This window comes from Phoxinus phoxinus, assembly GCF_949152265.1.
Source record: "Phoxinus phoxinus genome assembly, chromosome: 4".
NCBI lineage: Eukaryota > Metazoa > Chordata > Actinopteri > Cypriniformes > Leuciscidae > Phoxinus > Phoxinus phoxinus.
Genome location: NC_136879.1, coordinates 30290225 through 30317275, shown reverse-complemented (window position 1 = coordinate 30317275; position 27051 = coordinate 30290225). Strand labels below are relative to the sequence as shown.

Genomic DNA, 27051 nt, shown 5'->3' with positions numbered 1-27051 from the left:
TCTCATTATTAATATTGAAGAACCGATATCGATTCTAAAATCCCAAGAATTGATCTCAGTCTGTTTTTAGTTGATAAATGAACAAAACTTTGCAACGCACCTCCCATCTAATCAATCATAATAAGCTTTGTGCTTTGTTACTTTTTATTTGAAATGTCTTAGCTTTCAAACTCTGTTAATTGAGTTTACGAAATGTAAAAAATAAATACAGTTTTGGCACTCTTTAATGTGGCGCGACAGATCATGGACACACCGGCACATACACCAGCACCGGCACAGGTAAACCCACCGGCATGGACACACTGGCACGGGCACGGACACCGGCACGAACACTCGCATCGTCACGGAGACGGACATTGGCACGGACAGCGGCATGGAGACCGGCACGTACACCGGAACAGACTCACCAGCACAGACACGGACACATCGGCACGGACACACCGGCACAGACACGGACACATCGGCACGGACAACATCGGCATGGACACCAGCACGGACACCAGAACACATCGGCATGGGCACCGGTATGGAGACCGGCACGGACACACAGGCACGGAGACCGCCACCGGCACAGAGACCGGCACGGAGACCGCCACGCACACACCGGCACAGGCATGGACACCGGCACGGGCACTGGCACTGGCACAGACACCGGGACGGAGACGGACACTGGCACGGACAGCGACACCGGCACAGACACCGGCACGGAGACGGACACCGGCACGGAGACGGACACCGGCACAGACCGGCACGGGCACTGGCACACATCGGAAAGGACACATTGGCACAGACACCGGCACGGGCACGGGCACGGGCACAGACACCGGCACGGAGACGGACACCGGCACAGACCGGCACGGGCACTGGCACACATCAGCAAGGACACATTGGCACAGACACCGGCACGGGCACGGGCACAGACACCGGCACGGAGACGGACACCGGCATGGAGACGGACACCCGCACACATTGGCACGGACATATCGGCTCGGGCACTGGCATGGACGCACAGGCACGGACACCGGCACAGGCACGGACACCGGCATGGACATGGACACACCGGCACGGACACATTGGCACAGACACCGGAACGGACACCGGCACGGACACACCAGCACAGGCACCGACAAAAAGTAATTTAAACTTCGATGTATTGAACCTTATTAATTGTTAATTGTAACCTTTAATATAATAGTGATGTGCCAACTAGGTTCCCTGTTTAGTTTACACCATTAGCTGAGAGATTTTTTTTCCATGTACTGTATCTGATAAGGCCCAATGTATCGATATCGAATCGAATTTAAACGAATCGCAAGCTTATGAATTGAGATTGAAATCAAATCGAATCAAGCTCATTTGTGCCAATGCCCAACTCTAGTTACAATATGGTTACTAAGGAGTTCTGAGAGGTTTTAAGCATGTTGATGTGCAGTATAGCATTTTTATTCTTCAGTTGCTATGCGGTTGCTAGGGTGTTCTGAGTGGTTAATGCATTACTAGGTGGTTACTAAAGTTACATGGTAAACTAGTTCATGGTTTTAACATGTTGTTAGGCAGTTTCTAAGGTTTTCTGGTTGTTTGTTAAGGCTGACTAATATAAATGTTTTAAATTGTGTAATGAAATTCTACTGTAAAAATTGGACCAGACCGATAACCTCATTACAGCATGGGTTTCATGACAGCACTTGCATGACCTTTGCCTCAAAGATCACACTCTGCTGAGTTGTTTCATAACATAAAAGGTTTTTGAGCAAGCAGTCCCTTGTGTTCAGAGTAATCCAGGGCACATTCCGGCCCAAAAAACACCAGCAGCACCATGCTTCTTCATCGCCTTTGTTAAACACTCTTAGGCTTCACGCCGTGACGTCAGTGCAAGTCTTTGCCACACTCAGAAAAAAGGAGGAGGAAATGGATGTATGATCCAGGGGGGAAAACAGCTTTCAGAGCTTTCAAGAAGGTTTGATTTGAGCAGTCAACCCCCTGCCCTCCCTCACTTTCACATCCCTGCTATCACACCTCCGCCTGCACAGCCTTATGGGACGCGGGTTTGACGTCAGCGAGTGTCAGCTCAGCCCATGGTCTGCCTCTGCTGCTAAATGACTGCAGTAATTGATTCAGAAGAGCAGAACGAGCCTCAGCTAATTGGTCTGTGGCAGCAGCTGCTCCGTTTCTGGTCTCTCCTCAAATCTTCTCTCAGTTCACGTCAAACATAGCAACGCACTTTTATAAGCTGTGCAAATATGAGGGGGAGGTTGCAGGCCGTACATCATCTGATGGATGATTGAAAAGTGCTTTGCTCTGGAAGGTTCTGCAGTTTCTGTTATCAGCACGTCACCGAGGAGAAGTGGCATTTTTGCTTTAGTGCTCTTGAAAAACTAGAACAAGACAACATCATTTATTTGCTTTTGTTGATCTTCAGTTTATATCAACAACTTGCAATCTTGTGCTCATCTTTGCAAAACAAAAATCCTATTGCCAAGTTGCAAATTAGTTGCAAAATGGTTTGTGTTACCACTATGATAGTGGAACATTTTCTGGTTAACCAAAAATGTTACATTGTACTAACACTGAATTTAATGAGCAAATGTAACCGTGTCTTTTTTTAAATAAACAACAGACCATTTTAAATATATTTTTTTCAGTGCTGTTGAAAGGCCATATATGGATTAAAGGCCTGTTCACACCAAGAACAATAACTATAATGATATATTAGCGTCCACACCAGCGGACGATATCCTTCTGTTTATTCTACGCGCATGCTTGTCTGCCGCTTTAAAATGGTCAAGCTCGTTACAGCAAGATGGCTTCTGATTGGCTGTCATCGTTTTTATCGTTCATCAGCTGAATAAAATCGCTCTGGAAAGTGATTCCAATAATATCGTTTCTCTGTGCCGTTATTGTTAGATGTGGTGTGAACTCTGCTATTCTTTAATTGAGAACGCTTTTTAGAACTATATCTTTATCGTTATCTTTACAGTTATCGTCAGTGTTGTGAACGGGCCTTTAGACAAAATTAATTTGCTGAATAATATTTGTTCCTCTTAAATTCATATCAACAAGTTTCAACTAGCTTGCATTCTTGAAAATTGTTATCTTCCGACGTGAAAAAATACGTAGTGAATCTTATTAGTTTGCTGTTAACATTACAAATGAAAACATTTAAAACTATTGTAGTTTTACATAAAATATAAATAATATACTAACCTTGGTGAGTTACCGGTAGGCTACACAATTTCTTGTTGTGTCCTTTAACCGCCACTTCCACAAACAGTAAAAAAAGAAAAAACAAAAAAAAGATCTCACTTGCCATTAGTCAGTTTTTCGCGGTCAGTCACTACTGTAAAATAATTACTGTAGTGATCATATTTTTTTTTACATAATCCTTTGCTTATACTATTGTACATATTACAGTAAAATACTGTTCAAATTTCAAAAATATTTTCCTACTATTTTTTTGTTGTTGTTGTAAAAAGTTGCAAAATTACAGAATGGTTAATAAGGGAACTCTCTTCTTCATTTCTGTAAACAATCTGTTCCCAAAAATTGTACAGTGGGATAATTTTACTGTGGAACTATGTGTCTTTCATTAAAAAAAACAGGCAATGGTTATTTAGAATAAGGACAGTGCATCATTTTTTTTCCACTAACTCCAAATGTTTTGTTCATTTCACAAATGAACCATATGGCAAGGCAAGCATCCTCTTGCCTGAATCTGTCCTTCTTTTTCTGTGACCCTGAGCAACTGATCTCTTCCTTTGCTTTATTGTTTCCCCTCACCGTGCCTACATCCGTGTGCTATTTGAATGGTGATCACCAGCACCATTCACTCTAAATTGTAACCTGTCACCAGCCCACATCTTCAGGCATGAGTCATTCATTCTAAGTTGGTGGTCCGTGGTCTAGAAGTTGAGCGAACAGTGATGGCTGTGGTTGAGGTGTGAGGCTAAATGTATTTCCACTGGATGAACATTCATCCAATTACCTGCTGACATCATGCAGGTTCATCTGCTTGCAGTTAATATGTTTATGCCAGTTTGGCAAACTGTGTTTTTAGCCATCTTTTTATTTTCAAGGTCATCAGTGTATATATGTGGTAATTTCCCATACACTAAATTAAATCTCAGCTGTGAAGATTGAACTGTAAAATTGCAGAAAATTGCATGTTAGGAATGGATTCTCCCATGTATTTTTGGAACAATACATCAGGGAACAAGACAGCAAACAGAGATTAATTCAAAGAACAAATGTTCTTTTCCAGGTAATGACTATACTTTTGAAGCAACAGTAACATCTAATCACACATGGTGAAGTAATTTATACAAATGCAGCTAAGCCAAGGCGCTGATGTGTCCTCAGAGAGAAGTAAAAATGGAAATACATTATCAGATTGTCGTAGGCGTAAATATAATACTGCTCATTAAATATAATATCAGTAATAATTTAATGCATAATACAAATCCTTTGCTAAAATTCAAGGGGCCCAGTATCAATTTATTATTATGATTATTTTTTTTTATTAAATGTTAGTCATAGCTAAATATTTTCTGAATAAATTAGCAAAAACAAAATAGTGTCATTATCCCTGCTCTCCTGTAGTATAAAGTTATATTCTGGTTTTCTCATACAGAAACAGGCACCGACACTATGCACACAGGCTTAAGTATGTACTTCAAGATCATGTTTATCCTTGAGATGTAGGCTGCTTTCTTCCTTGTGCTTCCTAAAAAGCGTGGAGTACATGAAAGAGCAGCCTGATGTTATATAAACAGCCAGGGACAAGGGTGGTCTGCACACACCTGGAGGGGCCTGGACCTTTGAGGAGAGAGTACAGGAATCGTATTCTAACATTAATAAGCTCAGAGTGGAAAATATGAGGGAGGCATCTGAGGAAAGAGTATACAGGCGATCGGAGGCAGGGCTGGATCTCAGAGAGCCTGATGTGAGCGAGGAATGCTTGACGTCATTCGGAGTGGCCTCCAGCTACTTGATTATTAACAGCTGACAGCCCCCCTCTGCATGTTCTTTAGGGTCATATACCGAACCAAACAGAATCTAGATTGCCCAGAATGTGGATATTTAATCATATTTCTGTTTCTATCATTGGACTGGATATAAATAATAAAGCTTTGTCAAAATAAAGAATTCCAGATTTTATTTTTGTATTAAATAAATAACTCCAATATAGTTTGTGTTTTGGAACATATTAAATCAACACGTTTCCCCCTACGATTTCCTGGCACCATTTAACAATAACCTAGAAAATTTATTGTAAATGTTTAGTAATTTACACAAAAATAAGCATTCTGTCACATTCTTAACTCAACTTCACTATAAAAGTAGGCTATTCTAAAAATACTACAATAGTAGGCCTACATTTTGACTCACAGACAATTATTCTGAATCTTTCCCATCAAGAGTGAATCGGAATTTCAAAGCCCCCTGTGCCTATACACTGATTTCAGAATTTACCTTTGAAGTATGACTGTATGAAATTCATGTTGTAAACCAGCTCCATATTATGTTACTCATAAATCCAAAACTGGCTTTCTAAACCCACAGGAAATTCCAGAAGGAAGTAAGGAAACCACGATTAATTTGCCTTTAAATATATATGAATCAATATTATTATATTACAACCTATATATAATTTTTTGTTATTTTTATTTTTGAGTTATTTTTTTATGTAGGCCTAGGCATTTTATTTCGGTTATAATTCGTTCTCACTCTGTAGCTGGACTTTAAATTTGTTGGGTGTTTTCCCATCAGCCTTTGTTTCGAGCGGAAGCTACTCTGATTCTGAGGTGATCATCAAAATGGCAGGAGCAGACGGAGACGATTCGCTTTATCCCATCGCGGTTTTAATCGACGAACTGAGGAATGAAGATGTTCAGGTAGACATTAGTCTAAGAAAATTTGTGTTTGATTCATATTAAAAAATATATATAAATCGCGCTTTATTAGCATCCTCTGTATCATTACGCTAACCGAGTTTCTCATACAGCGAATCGTTTACAAAAGAGCTCGCTTGTTCTTTTCCTTATTGTTTCCTCATCGTCTTGTAGTATTTTGTTTTTGTGCAGAACATGTTCAAATTGAATGAGACAGAATGAAACCTGTGTGTGGATAGAAGTTGGCCGTCATAATAATGAAATTGACCGGGTGTGTTTCAAAACGTTGTGGGCTGCATACTTTGCGTTTTTGGCGGCCTGTTAAAAGGTGTAACGTTACACTAGGATACGAGTTTGACACCAATTTTGTTTACAGTCTATGGTTTGACATTATCCAGACTATGGTTCTAGATACTGAACCGACTGACTGGGGCACTGCATGTTTTCTATGTGCCCCTTAACGTTACCTGACACACCCAAGGCAGGTCTTGAAGCCTTGTATGATGTGTGTGAAGGACTCATCCAAAATGTGCAGTGTCGAGGCCCTCAACTGTCCTCCAGTACTATGAATTAGAGCCACGACCTAGATCTCTATCCTTAAAGCAATGAAACCTAATGTAAGGCAGGGTTGCATTTTTTGTGTGAGACTATTAATGTAAACTGTGTACATCCTCAGTTGCGGTTGAACAGTATTAAGAAGCTGTCCACTATTGCTCTGGCACTGGGTGTGGAGAGAACACGGACTGAACTACTGCCCTTCCTCACTGGTAAGAATTCAATCCATCCATCTGCATTTGCTCTGATTCTGAATTTTTAAATTTATGATACAAATTAACTGCTAAATAGCTTTTGTTTTTTAATCATTGCACACAATCTTTTCCCCTCTGATCTGCATTTTTTTTTCTATTAGATGGAATATATATATAAAAAAAATTGCTATATAAATTATCTAACAAATTTTGTAAAAAAAAATTAGTTAAATTTGCAATAATAGTCATGAAGTAGCGACACGTTTTCTTCCATAATCCATCCGAGTGAAACGGATTAACAAAAGACTAATTTGGTTTTGGTTTTCATATTAGATTTTAGAATATATTTATATATACTTCATGTTTTTTTTATATATATAAATTATTACATTAACATTACAACAAATTATTGGGTTTTTAGTTTGCAATAATAGTCATAATGGAAGTAGCGACATCTTTTCTTTTGTATTGTGAAAAGGTTTATCGAAAAAGAAAAAATGATTGGATGCAGCAGATAAAAGTATTTGAAATTAATGCTAATTACTAAGTACTAAATGCGTCACCAGACCCGAGTTATGACATTTTAATTATATTACTTGTTAATTTTATATAGTTCTAAAAAAAAGTTATTTTTCTAGATTTTCTGAAGTTATTTTGAATAAATAACTTTATTAATCCTGAAGGAAATTCAAGGATTGTACAACGTACTGTTATTTATTTACCCTTTGATGTTCTTTCAAAGATCTTGACATCAGTTACACTTGCTTTTGGTAAGTATTAATTGCCAAAATGTCAATTAGCTAACTGACATCCCTTCATCTGTAGACACCATATATGATGAGGATGAAGTTCTTCTTGCCTTGGCTGAGCAGCTCGGGAGCTTCACTGTACTTGTTGGAGGTCCAGAGTTTGTGCACTGTCTCTTGGTAAGTGATAAGACGCAAATGAATCGGTTAAATAATAAGATAATGATCAGCTGAGATTTTAGCTATGGGTTATCTGGTGTGGATGCGCACCTTACTGCATGTTTTCATCCTGCACTTTTCCTCCTCAGCCTCCCCTGGAGAGTTTGGCCACAGTGGAGGAAACGGTCGTGCGGGACAAGGCCGTGGAGTCTCTGCGAAAGATCTCTCAGGAACATTCCCCCGTAGACCTAGAGGTGCATTTTGTGCCACTTATGAAGCGTCTGGCCAGCGGCGACTGGTTCACCTCCCGAACGTCTGCGTGCGGGCTGTTTAGCGTCTGCTACCCTCGTGTGTCCAGTACTGTTAAAGCGGAAATCCGTCAGTAAGTTCAAATGATGCCTTATTTTTCTGACATACTCTTTCAACATCACTGTGGTCATGTTCAGTATTTATTGATATGGTTGTCTTCACAGGCACTTCCGCACGCTTTGCTCAGACGACACTCCCATGGTGCGTCGTGCCGCCGCCTCTAAGCTAGGCGAGTTTGCTAAGGTTCTGGAGCTGGACTATGTCAAGAGTGACATCATTCCTCTCTTTACAGCACTAGCATCTGATGAGCAGGTACGCTGGTACACATTTGCTTACAGAAAGATTGTTTATCGGGGCTGTCTATAAACTGTCTATTGGTTGGTCCAATAGATGATGCATGATGCTTGTTTTTTTTTCTCTTTTTTTTTTTTGTTTGTTCAGATTTATTAAAAAATGCGTTTCAATTTAATACATACTTAAACTATACATAATTTACATAATAATAAATAATTTTTATATTATATAAATTTATATTATATATTTATTGCATTTATTTATGTAATTGTGGTCGTGTGTGTTTATAATATGTATAATGATATATTTTATTATCAGGACCCACAAATATTTCCCCAGTGCATTATTATACATTATATTCAACATATAGTAGTTTAATGTAGTAATGTCACTGAAACTCCATTCCCGCACAGTGCTTGCGCTTTCAAAACAGGCATTTGTTGGGTCTCTTACACAAATAAGCCGCGCGCACACATACTCTCCTGGTGCTCGCTATGCTATTAAAACAGGTCATTACCTTTTTACTTGGTTTACATGACATTTTTAGTCATTAAATCAAAACATTTCCTAATGGTATATGCATTTTTCAAAACCAACATGAATATAAAGATTACAATTCCAAGAACTTGGCACATATACGTTTTAAACAAGATTTTTCAAAGATTTTTTTTTTTCCTTCCTGTGGGTGGAAATTGCATTCTTATGTCATTAACCCAGACGTTTACTTTTCTCTGCAGGACTCTGTGCGTCTTTTGGCGGTAGAAGCTGGTGTCAGCATTGCCACTCTCCTGCCACAGGATGACTTGGAGGCTCTGGTCATGCCCACTTTACGTCAGGCAGCTGAGGACAAGTCTTGGAGGGTGCGCTACATGGTGGCAGACAAATTCTCAGAAGTGGGTACTTATGAAACTCATATTTGGCCGTTATCCACATTTCCTCCGAGACTTCGACTAAGTGGATGTTTTTCTGTTTGTGTAAAGTTGCAAAAAGCAGTTGGCCCGGAGATCACCAAGAATGATCTGGTCCCGGCCTTCCAGAACTTGTTGAAAGACTGCGAGGCAGAGGTCCGGGCTGCTTCTGCCAACAAGGTGAAAGGTGAGGCGTCCCTCTGCCAACTTCCCAAAGCTTGATTTCTCTATGAAAACCGCCACACAAAAACAACATTATTTCATGGCCTGTTTATTTCTGCAGTATTCTGTGAAAATTTGCCTGAAGACAGCAGGGAGACCATCATCATGACTCATATTCTGCCATGCGTCAAGGTACACATTTTAATCTCGCCCACTTGTTTATGAAATTGCGTGTGGCTGAACAGTTATGCTGCACGGTGCTGGCCAAGTTCTCAGGAGGGGGTACTTAGAAAACTCAAGCTTGTTTTTTGATAATGTGATATCATATCTGGGAAGGTGTCCAGGTTGTCTCTGCAAGAGATCTTGCAGTAGGTCTGGTTGTTTGTTATTTTGGGGGTGTTTACATCTTTGCCATAAACAAGTGATAGATTTTTTTTAATTAATGACAAAATCATTTCAGTAAAGTAGCTCATACTTGAAACATGCATGTTAGGGCTGCACGATATGAGGAAAAGCTGCGATGTGCGATAACATTGTTTAATATTGCGATGACGATATGACTTGCGATAAATGTGATTGTTAACTATATACTGTTCCCATGTCTTAGTGCTTTAATAGGTTCTTTGCGCGATAGGTCAAACGTTTATTACCTGCCTGGTTCAGAATAAACGATTTTGGCACGATCCGTTTGACGTATGGGTGTCGTGGAGATTCGTAATAACGACAACGGGCGTCGGGACGCAAGATTCGATCGTTTCATCTCGTATAGTGTGTCATAGTGGGCGACAACCTACGTCGCGTCTGCGATGCTTCACGACAGAAAGACTATAGCATGTTTAATTCTTTAACGGTCCTCCACGACGGGTTGAATATGTGAGCGAGACGTGAGTGCAACAGTGAGTGTGTGTGTGCGTGCGTGAGTGAGCGAGTGACAGTGAGTGTGTGTCTGTGCGTGCGAGTAAATATTTGCGAGTGAATGTGTGTGTGTGACGGCACGCGATGACTGGTCGGAAAGCAACGTGTTGTCTGACATGTTTCTTGTCCACGACAAGATTTTAGGAGTCAAAAACGTGTAAGTTAGTGCTAATCTGAACCAGGCATTATTCATCGTGTCAGGCTGTCTGTTGCGATGTGTGCATTGCGGGAGTTCATATTGCGATGACGATGAAAATTCGATGTATCGTTCAGCCCTAATGCATGTATACTAGGGGTGTAACGGTTATCTGTAAAAAAACGAATCGTTCTCCACCCACGGTTCGACACGCACTTGTACAGCGGTTCATCTTAAATGTGATGACGCATCTATAATGGTTTGTTGAAAATAACGTGTAAAACAGACTAATGTATGTTTCTGTTGATGGATACGTATTCTGGCTTCCCAATACATTACAATAGCGATGGTTTAAAAAAAGAAAAGTGGACAAAACGGTCACTCTTTGTAAACTTTGTTCAATACAAGTGCTGTATGCTTTAATATGACCCGTCATCACCCGGGTGTTGATAGTGCGCGAGCGCAGGTAGGACCTAAACAGCACATGTTGGTTTTTGTTTAAATTAAAGTCTTTCCCATTTAAACATTCAAACACAAGATGTGTAGAAAGCGCGCGCTCTCAGACAGCGCGCAAATATTGAGTTCTCTTTCAAGTCTTGCGCTGGTCAGAAAGGACAAATTCACACACAAATTGTCAATGCCGTCTTTGCGAGTATCCTTGCAAACATAGTAGGTTATGTCTTAAGTGAATGTAAACAGTCAAGACCGACAACGCATGTGTATCAGTATTTTGGATCTGTGCATTCTCTTAAAGTGACAGCAGCCTAATATTTCTGCTGTCTGTTTTTAATGTTAATGAAACAACAAAAGTAAAGGAAATCACTCACTGCTCTTGACTGAATAGCGTTTGTAACTTTACAATGATTAATCCTTTTTTCATTTATTCAGTGAAGATTATATGGTTGTTTTACTTTTGATTACTTTAATCAATTTCTGTACCTGAAAACCACTGTTAGATGCATAAACCTGATAAGCACCATTTATTTAATTTGCATATTTTCTCTATTGTATTTATTTGTGCTGGTGAGCAGATGAGTTAACTTTGTCATTGAACTGTCCATCCTTTCTGAGGTCATGGGCAGCAGGGGTCACTGTTGTTATCCGTTACACTCATTAGTGATCCCATGTCAGCAGTCTGTCTCTAGGTTTACTGTAGCATCAGGCTAGGATTAGGTTTTTATTATTTTTATTTCCTGGTATATACATGTGACTGACTAAATCATGGTTCTAATCTAGAGGGAGTGAAATGGCATTTTATAAATGAAGCTGCAAGGCTTTTAACGAGAGCGAGAAAGGGGGACCATATTACCCCTGTACTGCAGTCCTCCTTACATTGGCTTCCTGTTAAATTCAGGATTGATTTCAAAATGATCCTGTTTGTTTACAAGGCACTATCAGGTCTTGCCCCTCAGTATGTTAGTCGTCATCTTATTTTCTACTCTCCTTCTAGAGTTCTCAGGTTTCATATCAACTACTTAAAGGTTCCTCTCTGTAATTTTAAATCGAAAGGAGATTGTGCTTTTTCCGTGGTAGGTCCCAAACTCTCCCATTCCACGTGAGGTCAGCTCCATCAATTGCCACTTAAGTCTTATTTAAAAACTTATTTATTTTCTTTAGCTTTTGTTGTGTTTTCTATGTTGAAATGTAATTTTAAAAGTTAGTTTTAATGTCATCATTGTTTTGTGCATGTTAAATGTGTTGTAAATAATCAGTTCAGTACAGTTTTACTGAATTAAGCCTGTGTACCAGGCTGAGTCGACCAGAAGAATTAAACTAAAAATGTGTTTTACGGCTAAATAAAATTAGATAAAAATGCTGTATTGTCTGGAGAAACAAATTAATCAAAGACATTATATTTTAAATATTTGTCTTTCTTCCCTAAACAATTCACTTAGACTAATACAGCAAGTCAAAATGAATCAAATTAAACATTCAAACAAACCACTAAACAGGTAAAAATGATCTTATATATTATCTTGATTCATTTGACATTTTTCATTTATTTCCCAGAAGGCCTTAATAGGCATTTTTATCTGTGCACAAGTAGTTAAATACATTTGTGGCTAAATACTGCAGTTTAGCATGGTTTTAATTAAGGGATAATCGTGGTTAACAGTATAATCCACGGCTAGTTGTGCATTAAATTATTTGTACTCAGCTTCGTGTCGGGTGGTTCTTCGCTTCAATGTCGTGCATTAAAATCATTTAATGGTTATTTTCCAGCATTGACAAGTAGGGGTGTGCTAAAAAATCGATACAGCGATACATCGCGATTCTTATATTCATGATATACAACATCGATTTCCAGCTCAAAAAATCGATGTAAAAAAAAAAAAAAAAAATTAATCACGTTTTAAACGGGGTGTGACCTGGTGAACTACAACCTCCGTTCCTGTAGATGTCGCAGTATGGCGGCTTTATGTTCTTGTCGTGGACAAGAAACATATCAGACTACACGTTGCTTTCCGACCAGTCATCGCGTGCCGTCTCACACACACATTCACTCGCACACATACACACACTCTCTCGCGCTCACTCACACACACACAAACAGCGCTCACACACACGCACTCTCTCACGCTCACTCACTCACACAAACAGCGCGCGCGCACACACACACACACACACACACACACACTCTCGCGCTCACTCACACACACAAACGCACGCTCACTCAGTAGCGCACACACACTCTCTCGCGCGCTCACTCACTCACACAAACGCACATTCACTCACACACGCACTCTCTCGCGCTCACTCACTCACTCACACAAACGCACATTCACTCACACACGCACTCTCGCGCTCACTCACACACACAAACAGCGCGCGCGCACACACACACACACACACACTCTCGCGCTCACTCACACACACAAACGCACGCTCACTCAGTAGCGCACACACGCACTCTCTCGCGCTCACTCACACACACAAACGCACGCTCACTCAGTAGCGCACACACACTCTCTCAATTTCGGTAGTGAAAGCTGCATATTTCACTTCATTGTTTACATGGACAGTACCTGAGTATCTGCACTTTATTTCCATGTTTTTTTTATTTTTATTCAAGCTCAGCCCCACATAACCTCAGTGAGTTAACTGTGCACTACACTTTAATTTAGTTTTAAATATCTAATGCACTTTATTTTAACGTTTTTAATGTGTCCATTGTTAAAAGTTAAAAAATAAATTGGAAAGGAAATTTTGTATTATATTGTTTTGACTCAATTCTTCTGCTGATTTATCAATGTGATCTGATGTAAGACTACTCAGATGGCACACCGTAACTTGTATTTTATTTTGGTTTTACATTTTTAGTTAACTGTGTGGAATATCGCAATATTTATCGTATCGTGATGTATCGTGATGAAATCGTATCGTGATCCATGTATCGTGATGCGTATCGTATCGTGAAGTCCTTGCCAATACCCACCCCTATTGACAAGTTAAAGCACTAAATTTGACTGGAAGGGTTAAAATGGCGGTTGTTTTAATCAGCTACTCGTTCGATTTAGCATTCTGTCCACTTTAAATCAGAGACAGAGATATAGTCTGGTAAGGTTACATTTATTTGATTGAATCATAACATTTATTTGAATGAATTAGCCTAGAGAGAGAAAGAAAGACGTGTGTGAATTACCTGCGTCTGTGCAGCTTCTCTTTAGCAATGATGCTGTGAGATGAATTGCATTAAGTTGAATTGCTGAACAACAGTGACGTTACAACCTCCTTGCTGAGTAATGTAATGGGGCAATTCTATAGCGAAGTTACTTTATTAATAAAAGTCGCTGTGCAGCGTTGACAAGTTTCTGAGTGTGTAGATATAGAATAGACGTTAGCGTTAATGGATCAAGTGTTGCCATTGGCCCTTAATTTTTATTTTTTATTGTCTTATGGAAATATAACTTGAGACTAAGCAGTCAGTTTAGGACAAGCCTTTTTTCTGATTTGGACTACAAAGAACAGTGAAACAGCCTTCGGTGTGCTTGCTTGGGCTGCACAAGGCATTCTTTGCTCTTAAGTGGCCTGAGAGTCTCATGACCTGATGTTTGATGTCTGTTAATACGCTTATGCAAACGGATTCTTCCTCTCAGATACAAACAGCTTTCTGCTTGCTTTGTCAGCTGGTGTGATCGGCAATTAGCTTATCCATACAAGCCACTCGCTGAAACATCATCAGATCAAAGATAATTCAGGTTTTTGGACCCTCTGCAATGTTTTACAAGCAAATAAATGTCCAGGTTTGCAGGCTCAAATGTATCCCACCCTGGTGCTGCCTTTCTTCAAAGACTCCAGTGATAGGGTTGGAAATGTTTAGGCACCAAATGAATCTTTATAGGGAGCCGAGCCGTGGTATGATTCTGAAACTATTTTAGATGCATTTTTTTCATCAATAGTGTAGGTGAGTAGTATGGTTCACTCGTTGCCAAATTGTCTGTAAAGTAGACATAATTATACCTTTTTTTTATTGATTTGTATTTTCTGTACATTGATTTAGAATTGAGATGTGCTTTGATATTTTTTTTTCACCCCATTCTACAATCACCATCTCTTTGATTACTTGTAAAAGAATAGCTTGATTTCAAAGATCTCAAGCCTCGTTCTCTTCCCTTAACAGGAGCTGGTGTCTGACACAAACCAGCATGTGAAGTCTGCCCTGGCTTCTGTCATCATGGGTCTCTCTACCATCTTGGGCAAGGACAACACCGTAGAACATCTGTTGCCTCTTTTCCTGGCCCAACTGAAGGACGAGGTAACCGGCCTGGAGCTCGGCCCAGTCTCTCATCTGTTTGTCTCTCTTACTCCTGTTGTCTCAGCTCTAGAAAAATCAGAAGGAGCTTTGACCACAGATGTTAATTTTCCAGGACTGATAGGTCACCTTGTGGGATGTTTCCTGCATGATCTTCACTAAAGTCCTTGATTGATGTTCCTTTTATTGGGCTCTCATCCATGAGCACTCTCTGAGACGTATTAGCTTTTAAATTGTAGTAATAAACTCTTAGTCTGTTTTTAAATGAAGTTGAACTTTGGCCTCAGCTTTCAGCTAGGCCATGCCAAAACCAAAACCCATCCAAACGCTTTCCTCCTGTGTTTGTGTTCCCTTCTGTTTTATTGGACTCCTCTCGATTGTCAAACACACAATCTGAAAATGTTAAGAGCTGGGTTCTGTGAATTCTGTCCTGAAGTGTATTTCCATTGGCCGCTTCTCCGTCCGGCTCTGTTTGACTAACAAACTTTGTTGTTTGGATTTTAGTCAGTCATCACCAAAGTGCACTTGCTCAAGCAAGTCATCAAATATTTGGCAGCATGTATGCATACGCTGTAACAATATCACATGAGTGTGGCGTCCTCCTGGAGCCTTTTAAGGAAATCTAAAAAGAGACGTTTTCCTTTTCAGTAAAATTCATACATGTGACTTTTACGCATATAATTACAAGAAATTATGATGACTTTAAAGCCATGAGATTAATGTTGCCTATGTTTACTTTCTTCAAGACATGTTTAATACACCAATCTTATTACTGGTCTTATTGTGCCTGATTCATCTTTCCATGTTATTGTAAAGGAATTATTTTTTACTTTTTGGTTGACTGTTACCAGGCTAGCCTTGTTTAATCCTTCCTTGAAAAACAAATGTTTTTTAATTAATTTAAACCAATTAAACATTAAATTAATTGATTCATTAAACCTATTTAAAATTTAATTTAGTTGACTAATTATTTAAAGATTTATATATTTCATTTATTTATTGATTGATTTAATCATAAATATATTGTGGTGTATTATTTCCCTGTAGTGCCCTGAGGTGCGTCTGAACATCATTTCTAATCTGGACTGTGTGAATGAGGTGATCGGGATCCGGCAGCTCTCTCAGTCTCTTCTGCCAGCTATAGTGGAGCTGGCTGAGGATGCCAAGTGGAGGGTTCGACTGGCCATCATTGAGTACATGCCATTGCTGGCTGGCCAACTGGTGAGTCTGTGCGCCACTCTCGCATTTGCTTAGAGATTGATTAGATGGATCTGGACTGAAGACTAGTCTGCTTCCTTCCTGGGACTCAAAAATAAATATAAATATTCATGTTTTAAACCTGGTAATGTTCTTTATTCTGTAATTTTTTTAAATTAATTTTATGGAGCTCTTTTCCATACATTTTAAGTGAATGTTTAGCAGATCTCCCAAAAGGAGTAAAAAAAATTTATTTGGATTTTTTCCCCCCAGCTAATTATTGCTTTTAACTGCATGAAATGTAACTATATTCCCACTTTGTTGCTAGGGAGTGGAGTTTTTCGACGAGAAGTTGAATTCCCTGTGCATGGCTTGGCTCATTGATCACGGTAGGTCTTCTGTGTCCTCTTTTTCCAGTGTATGATGATTCAAAACGATGTAAAAAGATGTATTGAGTAATTGACAACAATGAACCAAAACCTTTAAACTGTATAAGTTCAAGCAGATGCATTTGCTTACATTTGAAGATAGCACAGCCAAGACGTGAAGCAGTTGTCTCTGCCTCTCTTCTGTCTTACTCCTTCCCCAAAAGGAGAAAGAGAAACACTCATGTATCTCTAGACTTTTCTGCTCTGCTCTCTTGGACAATTAGAAGAGATTGATAAGACACTAACTCTTACCCACTGTTCATCATTCTCGCTTTCTTCCTCCTTCTCTTTTACCTGTGTGTGTCTGTCTTTATTAGTGGCCTTTCTTTTTATTATTATTCTGCTCTTGAAGTCTATGGCAACCCATAAAACAGCTTGCGGTAAAGTTGTAAACATTTTCAAACATCTAGGCCGTGTGTCTGGTTTTCAACAAATTTGAGTCGGGTCATCTTCAGACCAATTTGACAAAGGTAGGGATTTCATGTTGAAAGACAAAACCTTTTTGTATACCGCACCAACGAATTTGACTGCATAATGGCAAACTGCATCTGAGGCTGAATAGATTTGACATTGACACCAAACTGTTTGTAATTGCCACCCAACTCGGACCACATCAGATCAATTTGTTTTCAGTGCCGCGTATTGGTCAAAAGTAATAAGCAATTATCACATTACAAGTGATTTGTATTGATGGGCTTTCAACTATTTTGCTTAAAATCGTCTGTGAAGCGGGCGGCTCTCTGTGAACAAATGCTCGAAACACGCGCACAGAATGCTGCTTCAGACAGCACGGCAGTGCCGCATAGTTCTCTTTCGCACTTGAATGGACAAATTATGCTGAAATGCCTGCGAGTATCATCGTAAGCATGATCTTAAATTGGTTAAGTGTTAAATGAATGTAAAGAGTTGAGAAAACAATGTGTGTCAGATCCGGATCATGTGCAGGTCTTAAAGTGACAGCAGCCTAAAAAACCTACTGCTGTCTGTGATTTTAATGTTATTCAAAGAACAAAAGACAGAGAAAATCACTCACTGCTCTTGACTGAGTCACTTTTGTAGCTTTAAAGGTGCTCTAAGCGATGTCACGCATTTTTTAGGCCAAACATTTTTTTGTCACATACAGCAAATATCTCCTCACTATCCGCTAGCTGTCTGTCTCCTGAACACACTCTAAAAAAACGCGGTCTCTGTAGACACCCCAGGCTCCACAAACAGCAACAAAAACAGACTGGACTAACCCGCACCACGAAACATAACAAAGTGTTCCAGCCAATAACCGACAAGAAGGGGTGGGGTTTGGGTTGTTAGTGCGCGGATGAGGAGGAGGGAGAGTCTAGCTAGCCTCCGTTTTGTTTGGCAATAGTTCGAACGTCAACAAGTGACGTCACCCAGGATCGCTTAGAGAACCTTTAATAAGGATTAATCTATATTCAATTAATAATTTATTTAGCAAAGACTGTGCCGTGTTTATTAACTGCACAGATGTACCTATACATGTTAGACCTAAAAACTTAAAGCACTGTTTACAATGGTACATGGGTCAAAAACGGAGCATTTTTTTTTTTTGCATTTTAGCGGGGGGAAAATCTGAACCGGTCTGACTGGGCCAATAAAAATAAAAAAACTCTTAGCATTGAACCTTGATATATTTAAAGCACAGGTAAATGTGACAATAGGTTTACGTAAAGATTTTTAAAAAGTTTACTTGTTTTTAAAAGCCTATTAAATGTTACAAATTATAGCTTTCAGTTATACTGTAATGTTGGCTATAATTAATGGCTATACATTTATTATTATTATTTTGAAGTAGAAAAGGTAAATTGCACAAAGATCTGAATTCACTTGTTAGTCCAATTAAGTACAGTCTATTAATACAGTAATCATAGACTGCAAGTTATTGAGATTCTGTTTTTCATGTATTCATTAAAATGACACACATACACTACCTTACAAAAGTTTGGGGTCAGAAATAATTTTATACAACAAAGGTGCATTACATTAATCAAAAGTGACAGTAAAGATTGATAACTTTTGTAAAATTATAAAGAAATCTGTAAAAAAAAAAGCACTAAATCGGCATATGTGACCCTAAAGATTGGAGTAATATTTGCTGAAAATTCAGCTTTGCCATCACAATGTCTAATACAGCTTCATATCTTTTTTTGGGGGGAACCTGTACGAATTTTAAACTGCCTGCTGATCTTGTTTTGAGTGGCATGTCAATGGTAATGAATGTTTCAGATTGATGAGCCTCTTAGTAAATCTTCAATTTAATGGTTGTCAGAATGGTTATGGTTACTCAGTCTGAACCATGCGCTGAGTAGATCCAGCTGTTGAGGTGTTTTGCATGGTGATTTTCAGTGAGGAACTGAACCGCACACACACGCGCACACAATTACACTCTGACACAGTTGTAGACAAAGGGCCAGATGGGTTACATCACTGGAATGTTCTTGTATATCCTGTGCTGCTGGGCCAGTGCTGTCGTCTTACATAAGAGCTCCGAGCCGAAGCGGCGCTATTATCGGTTCTGTCATGTGTAAATATGAACTCATCTTTCTGACAAATACACGCAGGCACATATGCAGAAGGTACACAGTGTCAAATGGATTGTCTCGTTCTGTGTGCGTTTTCTAATCCCCCTTTTAAAGCTTGACCTAGTTCATGAAAGTGCTCATCACATTTTGGCTGACTTGAAGTATTTCTTTTTCTTTCTTTCATAAGCTCTGTGGGGACTATGGGTGGGGGTTTGTCATGAATTTTAAACTCTAAATAGGATTGTCTCAGGCAAATTCCCAGCCTTTTGAGAAAGGGGGTTATGTCATCGTCAGACTGATTTTTGAAAGAGCCGCCCGTCTGATGTTAAGTAGATTTGTGATGCACAATTTCCCAGGATGTTTGTAGATATTTACTCTTCCCAGAATGAAGGTAAAATGGCTTAGATTGTGATCTCTTGGAGTTATTGTGAAGTCAGGTGGGATGTAATCTGTGGCGGTAATGCTGAGCACCAAAACAACGTTGATTTAACCCCACTTGGGTCCAAGTCTCATGCCAGAAATCTGATCAAACAAGCGGGGAAAGCTGAAAATAGCAAAGTAAATATTACAGGATGATGTAATTTTATGTCAAGTCGTCTTTGAGGAGAAAAACAAGGGAAATGATGGACCTCTGTTGGATAAAGTGTGTGGTGTACTTTAGCGGATAAAATCTGGACTGGTAAAGTAAAGATTGTTGTCTGCAACCCTTAAAGGGACAATCCATTAATCACTGTTGTGACTTTAAATGGGCATTTAAGTTGTACATTAAATAAAAATTCACACACCTTTTAACTAATTTTTAAAAAATAAAAGTTCTTGCTTTTATTGTGGGAAATTAATGCTAACAGGATACTGGTGAATCTTGCTCAGTTTATAAAAAAATCTAGTTTTCACGATCTATTCAATATACAGTGGAAAAAGTGCCATTTTTATGTATACGTTTATTTATTTAATGTATTTTTAATTTATCCATTTTAATTAAATTTAATACATTTATTCATTTGTTTAAAAAAAAGACTTTTTACATGTAGTTTTTTTTTTCCTTCAATTCTGTTAAATGTCACATTGAAAGCAAAATGGTTTGTTAATGCTATTTTATTTTGAATTTAAGTAACGAGTTGTGGTTTAGTAAGGTTTTACAATAAGATTGAACAGCATTGATTTTAATATGCGCATTAACAGAAGTGTCTTTGCCGTCTTTTGCAGTGTATGCCATTCGCGAGGCTGCCACCTGCAACCTGATGAAGCTGGTGGAAAAGTTTGGAGCAGAATGGGCTGAGAACACCATTGTGCCCAAAGTCCTTGGCATGGCCATTGATTCCAACTACCTGCACAGGATGACCACTCTTTTCTGCATCAATGTAAGTATGGATGGTGCCTGCTCCAAGTGCTCATCCAGGTGCTAGTCATTTCATCAGTGCCTGGTGTGGCAAGATGGGAATAACTGGAAGCCTTTTTGTCCTTTTTCTTTCTTTGGGTCAGGCTCTGTCTGAAGCATGTGGACAGGACATCACTACCAAGCACATGTTGCCTGTAGTCCTCAAGATGTCCACTGACCAAGTGGCCAATGTGCGCTTTAATGTAGCCAAGTCCTTACAGAAGATCGGGCCAGTTCTGGACAGCAGGTTTGTTTAACCCTCTGGAGTCTAAGGTGTTTTTGGGGTCCTTGAGATGTTTTGATATGACCTGATATTTGTATTTTTTTCAGTTGCTTATAAACATATTAATGGCAAAGGTGTAATTACACTCTATTTAGCACGAACATGACTATCATAATATGTGAGCAACATGCATGTACATGTTTGCATTTTTGAGAGAATATTATTTATGCGTGGTTATTCAAAAAACTCAAACTTAAATGTTCTGATATAAGACCACAAACGACCAACTTCACATATTCCCACAATACTTTTGACTAATGGATCTTGTCGGCTAGAGTATTTACTTCAAAATTATCTGAAAATCATCCGGGCTAATCGTTCACATTAAACAATAGATTGATTTAAATTTTGTAAGACACTTTTTGTTTGGAAAGGCAATATGCAGGTGGGCGTGAATGATCCAACAAGGTCATGAATAATGTCCTCATTCACACCTGGAGAAGACAAAGACCTGCTAATGCTGCAGTGCATACTAATGAGCCTTAGGTGTCACTGTGGCTACAAGAAAAAATGCAAAGACAACACACACACATATATACATACATATATACATACATACATATATATACCGGTATATATATATATATATATATATATATATATATATTACTACAGAATTGGTTCAGAGTTGGAAACATCTTGAAAAAAAGTGTATTTTTCCACAAACTGTATGCTTGCAAATTGTATAATATCCAAGGTAAACATTTCTAGTAATTGTGCAGTTAATTCTCATTCGTATTTTCAGAAAGTTTTGGATTATGTAGGCTATCCTCTTCCCAAATTTGTCACTAATAAAACACAAAAATAATTTATAGAGAAGGCTTATATTGACCTTTTAAGATTTTGTTTGCACCTTGTAAATTAGGTTTTGATGTGGCAGTAAAAGCTTTATAAATAATCTATCCAAAACGAAATTTTGTCTTTCATATTTCGTCTGTAACATATGGTCTTTTATAATATATATTAGGGCATAAATGTTAATTTGCAGTTTAATATGTTGCTATACAAATACATTTTATTTCAACGTATTCAGTCGATTTTTACTCATCTCAGTAGGCAATATAGATAGTTTGCTAAAAGCGAAACTCGCGCGAGCTGTAGTAAACAACAGCATGCGCCGTTCATTCATTCAAACACAGAAACGCGACTCAAATTTAAACAGTCTTTTGCGGTTTACAGACACCATTTCATATCGCGATTAGAACAAAGCACTTACTGATGATCTGCAGCTGGATCCGTTGTTCGGCTACTCCAGCACGTTTGAGGTAAAATTTCCAGAATTATCACGATATTATTATTCCTCACAGCGAGTGTGTTGTCCAGCTGTTGTGGGCGTTGACTGGTTTGCATGTGTTGCTCCAGATTATCTGCGTTTGAATAGCAGCGCGCTCTCGATGGGCGTGTCACATTAGCAGATAATGAGGTGCCAGAAGGATAATGAGCACAGCTGATCTCTCGCTCTTTTTATATAGATTACATAAACAGAGAATATTTGTTTTAGTTTTGAATTAGATAATTTAAAACTACACACTTAAATGATTATAGAGATATATAGCTCATGTCTGAGTGAATAGTATTCGCTGAGATTTGTTTAAATTTAGAAACGTGCTTCAGAAAAAAAGTTCACGGAGACGGAGAGGCATAAAGCACTCCCTGTTTACTTTCTTTATTTTACAAAAGCACAATGTTTTATTTCGATTGTAAGTGGACACATAAAAAAGTAGACATTTAACAGCTTATTTTCTCATATTTCTTAAGGCTGTATGACCAAAACTGACTGAGTATTTTAGGTCTATTTTGCTGCTATGTAAAAAAAAACGAGCAAAACGCGCCCGCGCGTTTGCCGACCCCAGGGGGTTAAGTAATAGCTGCCTAAACCCTATTGTTGTTCATGGTATAAGCAAACATACAGCAATACTAACAATGATGTATCCCACAGTGCTCTGCAGGCAGAGGTCAAACCAGTCCTGGAGAAACTAGCCACGGACCAAGATATGGATGTGAAGTACTTTGCTCAGGAGGCTTTAAGTGGTACATATCCCTTACTCTCTTTAACCTTCAAGCATAAATTTACGTAGAACATTTTCATTCTCTTTTTTTCTTCTTCTCTCTCCGTAGTTCTTGCATTGGCTTGAATGACTTCCTCTCCACATCCAGTGAAAAACATGCAACACAAAACCTGTTGCATTCTATTTATTGTTCCTTTTGAATGATTAAGTATTGTCTGTTACTTTGTTTACTCTCAAAGATATTGAATGTTCAAAGGATGGACTACTTTTGGTTAAGTTTTACCTCTCAAACACTGTTAGAGCAGCTCGGTTCTGCATGCTTGTACAGTTTGAGCTTAGATCTTCTCAAACGTCACCCGTGAGCCATTCCTGTGCATTCGTATCATAATCTGTACATGCCTGCTTCAGCATGCCTTTTGCTTTTCTTAGACCGGAGCTCAGCCTGCCAGTAGCAGATGGTGCAAAATGCCTGTTTATTTGCTTTAGTAGATTTGCTAGCGCACAGCACATTGTTTACATGTGTTCCCTCTCCAGAGGAAAAAAAAAAAAAAATCTCATGTGCTCACACGGTTTAACCGCAAAGTCCTCTTTGTGCACAGGGTGAATGGTTAGATTACGGCCTATCTTGAAATTTGCTTTACGCAATAATGTCACACCTTTATCACAAGCTCTTTCCATCTAGGGACCATGTAATTGAATCAGTTGTGCTCTAACACGGGATACACGTCTTAAACGGCATCACACGGTTTTGCCTGCAGGTTTGTGCCCATGTTGGTCCTGAATATCCCCCTTTATTGACTTGTAGACTTGCTCTAACTTTTGTGCCAATGAAATGTCTAGTTATAGTAAAATTAATAAGTTTTCTTTTATCTTTTTCTTTTTAAGTGGAGGGCATGTTAAAATTGTGGACATGTAATCATTGGGCTGGCATAGAGGAACTTTGTCTTCCGTGGAAGGTTATAGACTTAAATGAACAATATTCATTGCTCCAAACAACTTTCACCTTCTGCATTCTGAGGAAACCCTTGTAGCTCTGTTTTTGTTGAATTAGTTTGGGATATTGGTGTACCTTTTAGGACTAAATAAAGTCATTTGAACCACGAATCTTGCTGTTGTCATCTTTTGACGCACTCACAGACTAAGCGTCGCATGATTCTAACTGGAACTGGGTGTGCGTCACACCTGTTAGATATTGTGTAAGAGTTTGTCATCCTATATAATTTTAAAGATTAATGTGGAATCAGGTTTTTGGTCTCCTGATGAACCGTTTTCTACAGTTACCTGGATAGTGATCTTATCGACCGCATTGGATTGCGTGTTTTCGTCACTGAACTTGGCAGGAACTGGTGGTGCTGCACTTCTCCTGAAGTATCAGATGGCTTATTTAACCTGCATTATGTAAAAAAGTCTGGATTTCTGACTCTTAAATTTAAAAATTAAATTTGAACCAATTGAATGGTTAAGGGTGACACCCTCAGAATTTTAAGGGTTTCAATTCAAATGATATAGGATAGTGCATGTAGTCGCAGATCAAGCAGACTTTAGCTCAATGGTTTGCATGGGTATTTAATACTGTCTCATTACCTTAACCTAAATGTGGAGAAAGTGGACAATTGGTAAGCTGTCTGAACCTCAAATTAATGCCTTCTGCAATTACTCTTAAAAATGACCACATGGAATGTCCTAGCAGAAATAAATGTGATGTGGACCTCTGTTTTGAACAGAGGCGGACAGAGTACACAGCTTCATTACTTGAGTAAAGGTACACACACCCCTTGCTAAATTTTACTCAAGTAAAAATACTACAGTCAGATGTCTACTTAAGTAAAAGTACTTGAGTATCAAGAGTACAACATTTTCTAAATATTGCATACTGCCACAGTGCTTACATTTATGTACAGAAACGTCCTACATGAAGTTATGAAAAATGTTAATACCTTGGAGAATGTAAATGAAATTGAAAGTATAACCAAGTCATTTTCATCTTTACCATGTTGCTTTATTTAACATTAAATAAAGGCAATACAAGGCAATAGCACAATGGCAATGCTCTGACAAACCTCTGCTAGAGTTTTAATGGATTTTTTTGCACCCACATTTGAACCTGACTGTGTTAAACACACCGCATACTCAAGAACATCAAAGCAAATGCTCAGCTTACATTAATGTGTAATATCAGAAAAGAAAATTCCTTTAACAATTGTGTGTACGTGTGAGTTTCTCTGTTTTTCATCAATCAAATCAATAAACCTAAAGCAGCAAAGAAGGCAATAGCAATGTTCTGACACACCTCTGAACCTGAAAGGTGATTGCTGATAGGCTGTCTCAATCAGTGGCGCCTGCACAATCCAGTCACGTTTGAGAGGGAAACAACAAATTGAGGGTTTCTGAGATTTTCCTTTTTTTTTTTTTTTAGAAGTAGTAGCGGGTACTCACGGTTATGGATAGAAATGTAGCGGAGTAAAGAGTACAATATTTGCCTCTCAAATGTACTTGAGTAAAATCATGAGTACTCCCCAAAAATGATATTTGAGTAAAGTACAGATCCCTCAAAATTGTACTTAAGTACTGTACTCAAGTAAATGTACTCCGTTACTGTCCGGCTCTGGTTTTGAAGAAAGAGGATGTGTTCAAGTCGCTCATCTGTTGTGATAAGTCTCTACTAGTTGGAATGGGTCATGTGGCTAATTGTTTTCAGATGTTCCTGCTTTTGCTTGAACAGGATTATGCAACAGCAGATGTGCTGGAGATGGATAATAATCACTTTGTTTAGACCTATCAAGCTGAAATTCAAAGACTGACGGCACAGAAATGGGGTCATCTACTCACAAAATGCTGCTACGTCTTGTATTTATAGTGTCCAAAAATATGACGTCATTCTAATGCTTCTGATGGTCTTTGATGAAAGTACAGATCTGCCACTTCTCTCCTCTTACATAAGATGTTCCCCAGGGTTCAGTACGTGGCCCACTTTTCTTCACTTGCATATCAACTCTCACTACTATGCTGATGAAATTCAGATCACACCACCGGCTCTGAAACACTACTTCCGTACTGCATCAATCTAGGCATCAAGTACTGGATGGGCTCTAACTTCCTGAAACTCAGCTTTAATAAAATGAGGTGATGCTAATTGGACAAAAACAAAGCATGATTTTTATTTTTCAGAAGTTGAGTTTAAGCCCTCTGAAACTGTCTGTAATTTAGGTGTCTCATTAGAGTGATTTATCCCTCTTTTTGATGTCACTTAATAAGATTACATTATTTTAATCTACATGCCATTGTCTCAAACTCGCCAAACTCCAGCACATGCTTTTAGTGTAGCATTAATAATATACTCAAGGGTTTCTAAATTCTGTCCCTCAAGATCTACCGTCTTGCAGAGTTTAGCTAATCCTGATCAAACATACCTGAGCAAGCTTCAGGATTACTAGACAATTACAGGCATCCTGCATCAACAATGCATAATTGCTTGTGTAAGGACATGTACAGTGTATCTATGTAATTTAAAGTTGAATTTGACTTTAATCAGAAGACAAACAATCCAACCGACTCACAAAGGACCTAAATTCATTATCATGGGGACAATAAACTAACCTTAGATTGTTGTTGAGTTTCCTTGAGCCAAGCTGCCAACAGAACGAGCAGTATTTTTCCATTTATACAGTTTACAACATTATAACTATAATGTTCTTATATAAAAAACGAATTTATGCTGCGGTGAGAGTGTTTTTGGAAATTTGTGGAACTTCAAATCAAATATTTTATCTTGCTATTGGAGAAAAAAAAAAAAAAGGTATATTTGCTGTCATCTCCCGTTCACCGCTATAGAAGTTTCCCCAACTCTGATGACTTCTGCTGCTGCTTTTTCTCTTGACTTCTGCTTGAGAATATGTGAAAAGGCTCCATTTTCTAGTAATCTGGAAGAACTTGATTGGCTCATTCAGGTGTTTGATTAGGGTTGGAGCGCTTGACTGTCTTTGTTATACATTTCTAATATTCCATATGCTTGTCATGTGATTCTCTTTATTGAGACTAATCAATAGCATTCAGTCCAGTTCTTTGTGAATTTTTGCCTCTTATGGAATTGTATAAACTGCCTCTAGTTGATGACCTGTTATAGACCAAGGAAAATGCTTTCCTTAATATTGTGGAAATTCCTGGAAAAGTTTCTCAAATATCAACATTTTTAGTCTTCCT

General features: G+C 38.7%; 1 protein-coding gene across 1 annotated transcript; it reads left to right on the top strand.

The window, feature by feature from the left end:
• Positions 1-5740: 5740 nt before the first annotated feature.
• ppp2r1bb (protein phosphatase 2, regulatory subunit A, beta b) lies at positions 5741-23955 on the top strand. Its single transcript, XM_079610366.1, has 15 exons — positions 5741-5891; positions 6565-6655; positions 7463-7563; positions 7692-7924; positions 8016-8163; positions 8883-9038; positions 9126-9240; positions 9337-9407; positions 14888-15022; positions 16067-16240; positions 16545-16605; positions 20388-20542; positions 20664-20806; positions 22782-22873; positions 22961-23955. Exons 1-15 carry the CDS (start codon positions 5814-5816, stop codon positions 22975-22977), a joined length of 1770 nt encoding a protein of 589 aa, XP_079466492.1. The 5' UTR covers positions 5741-5813; the 3' UTR covers positions 22978-23955.
• The last annotated feature ends 3096 nt before the right edge of the window (positions 23956-27051 follow it).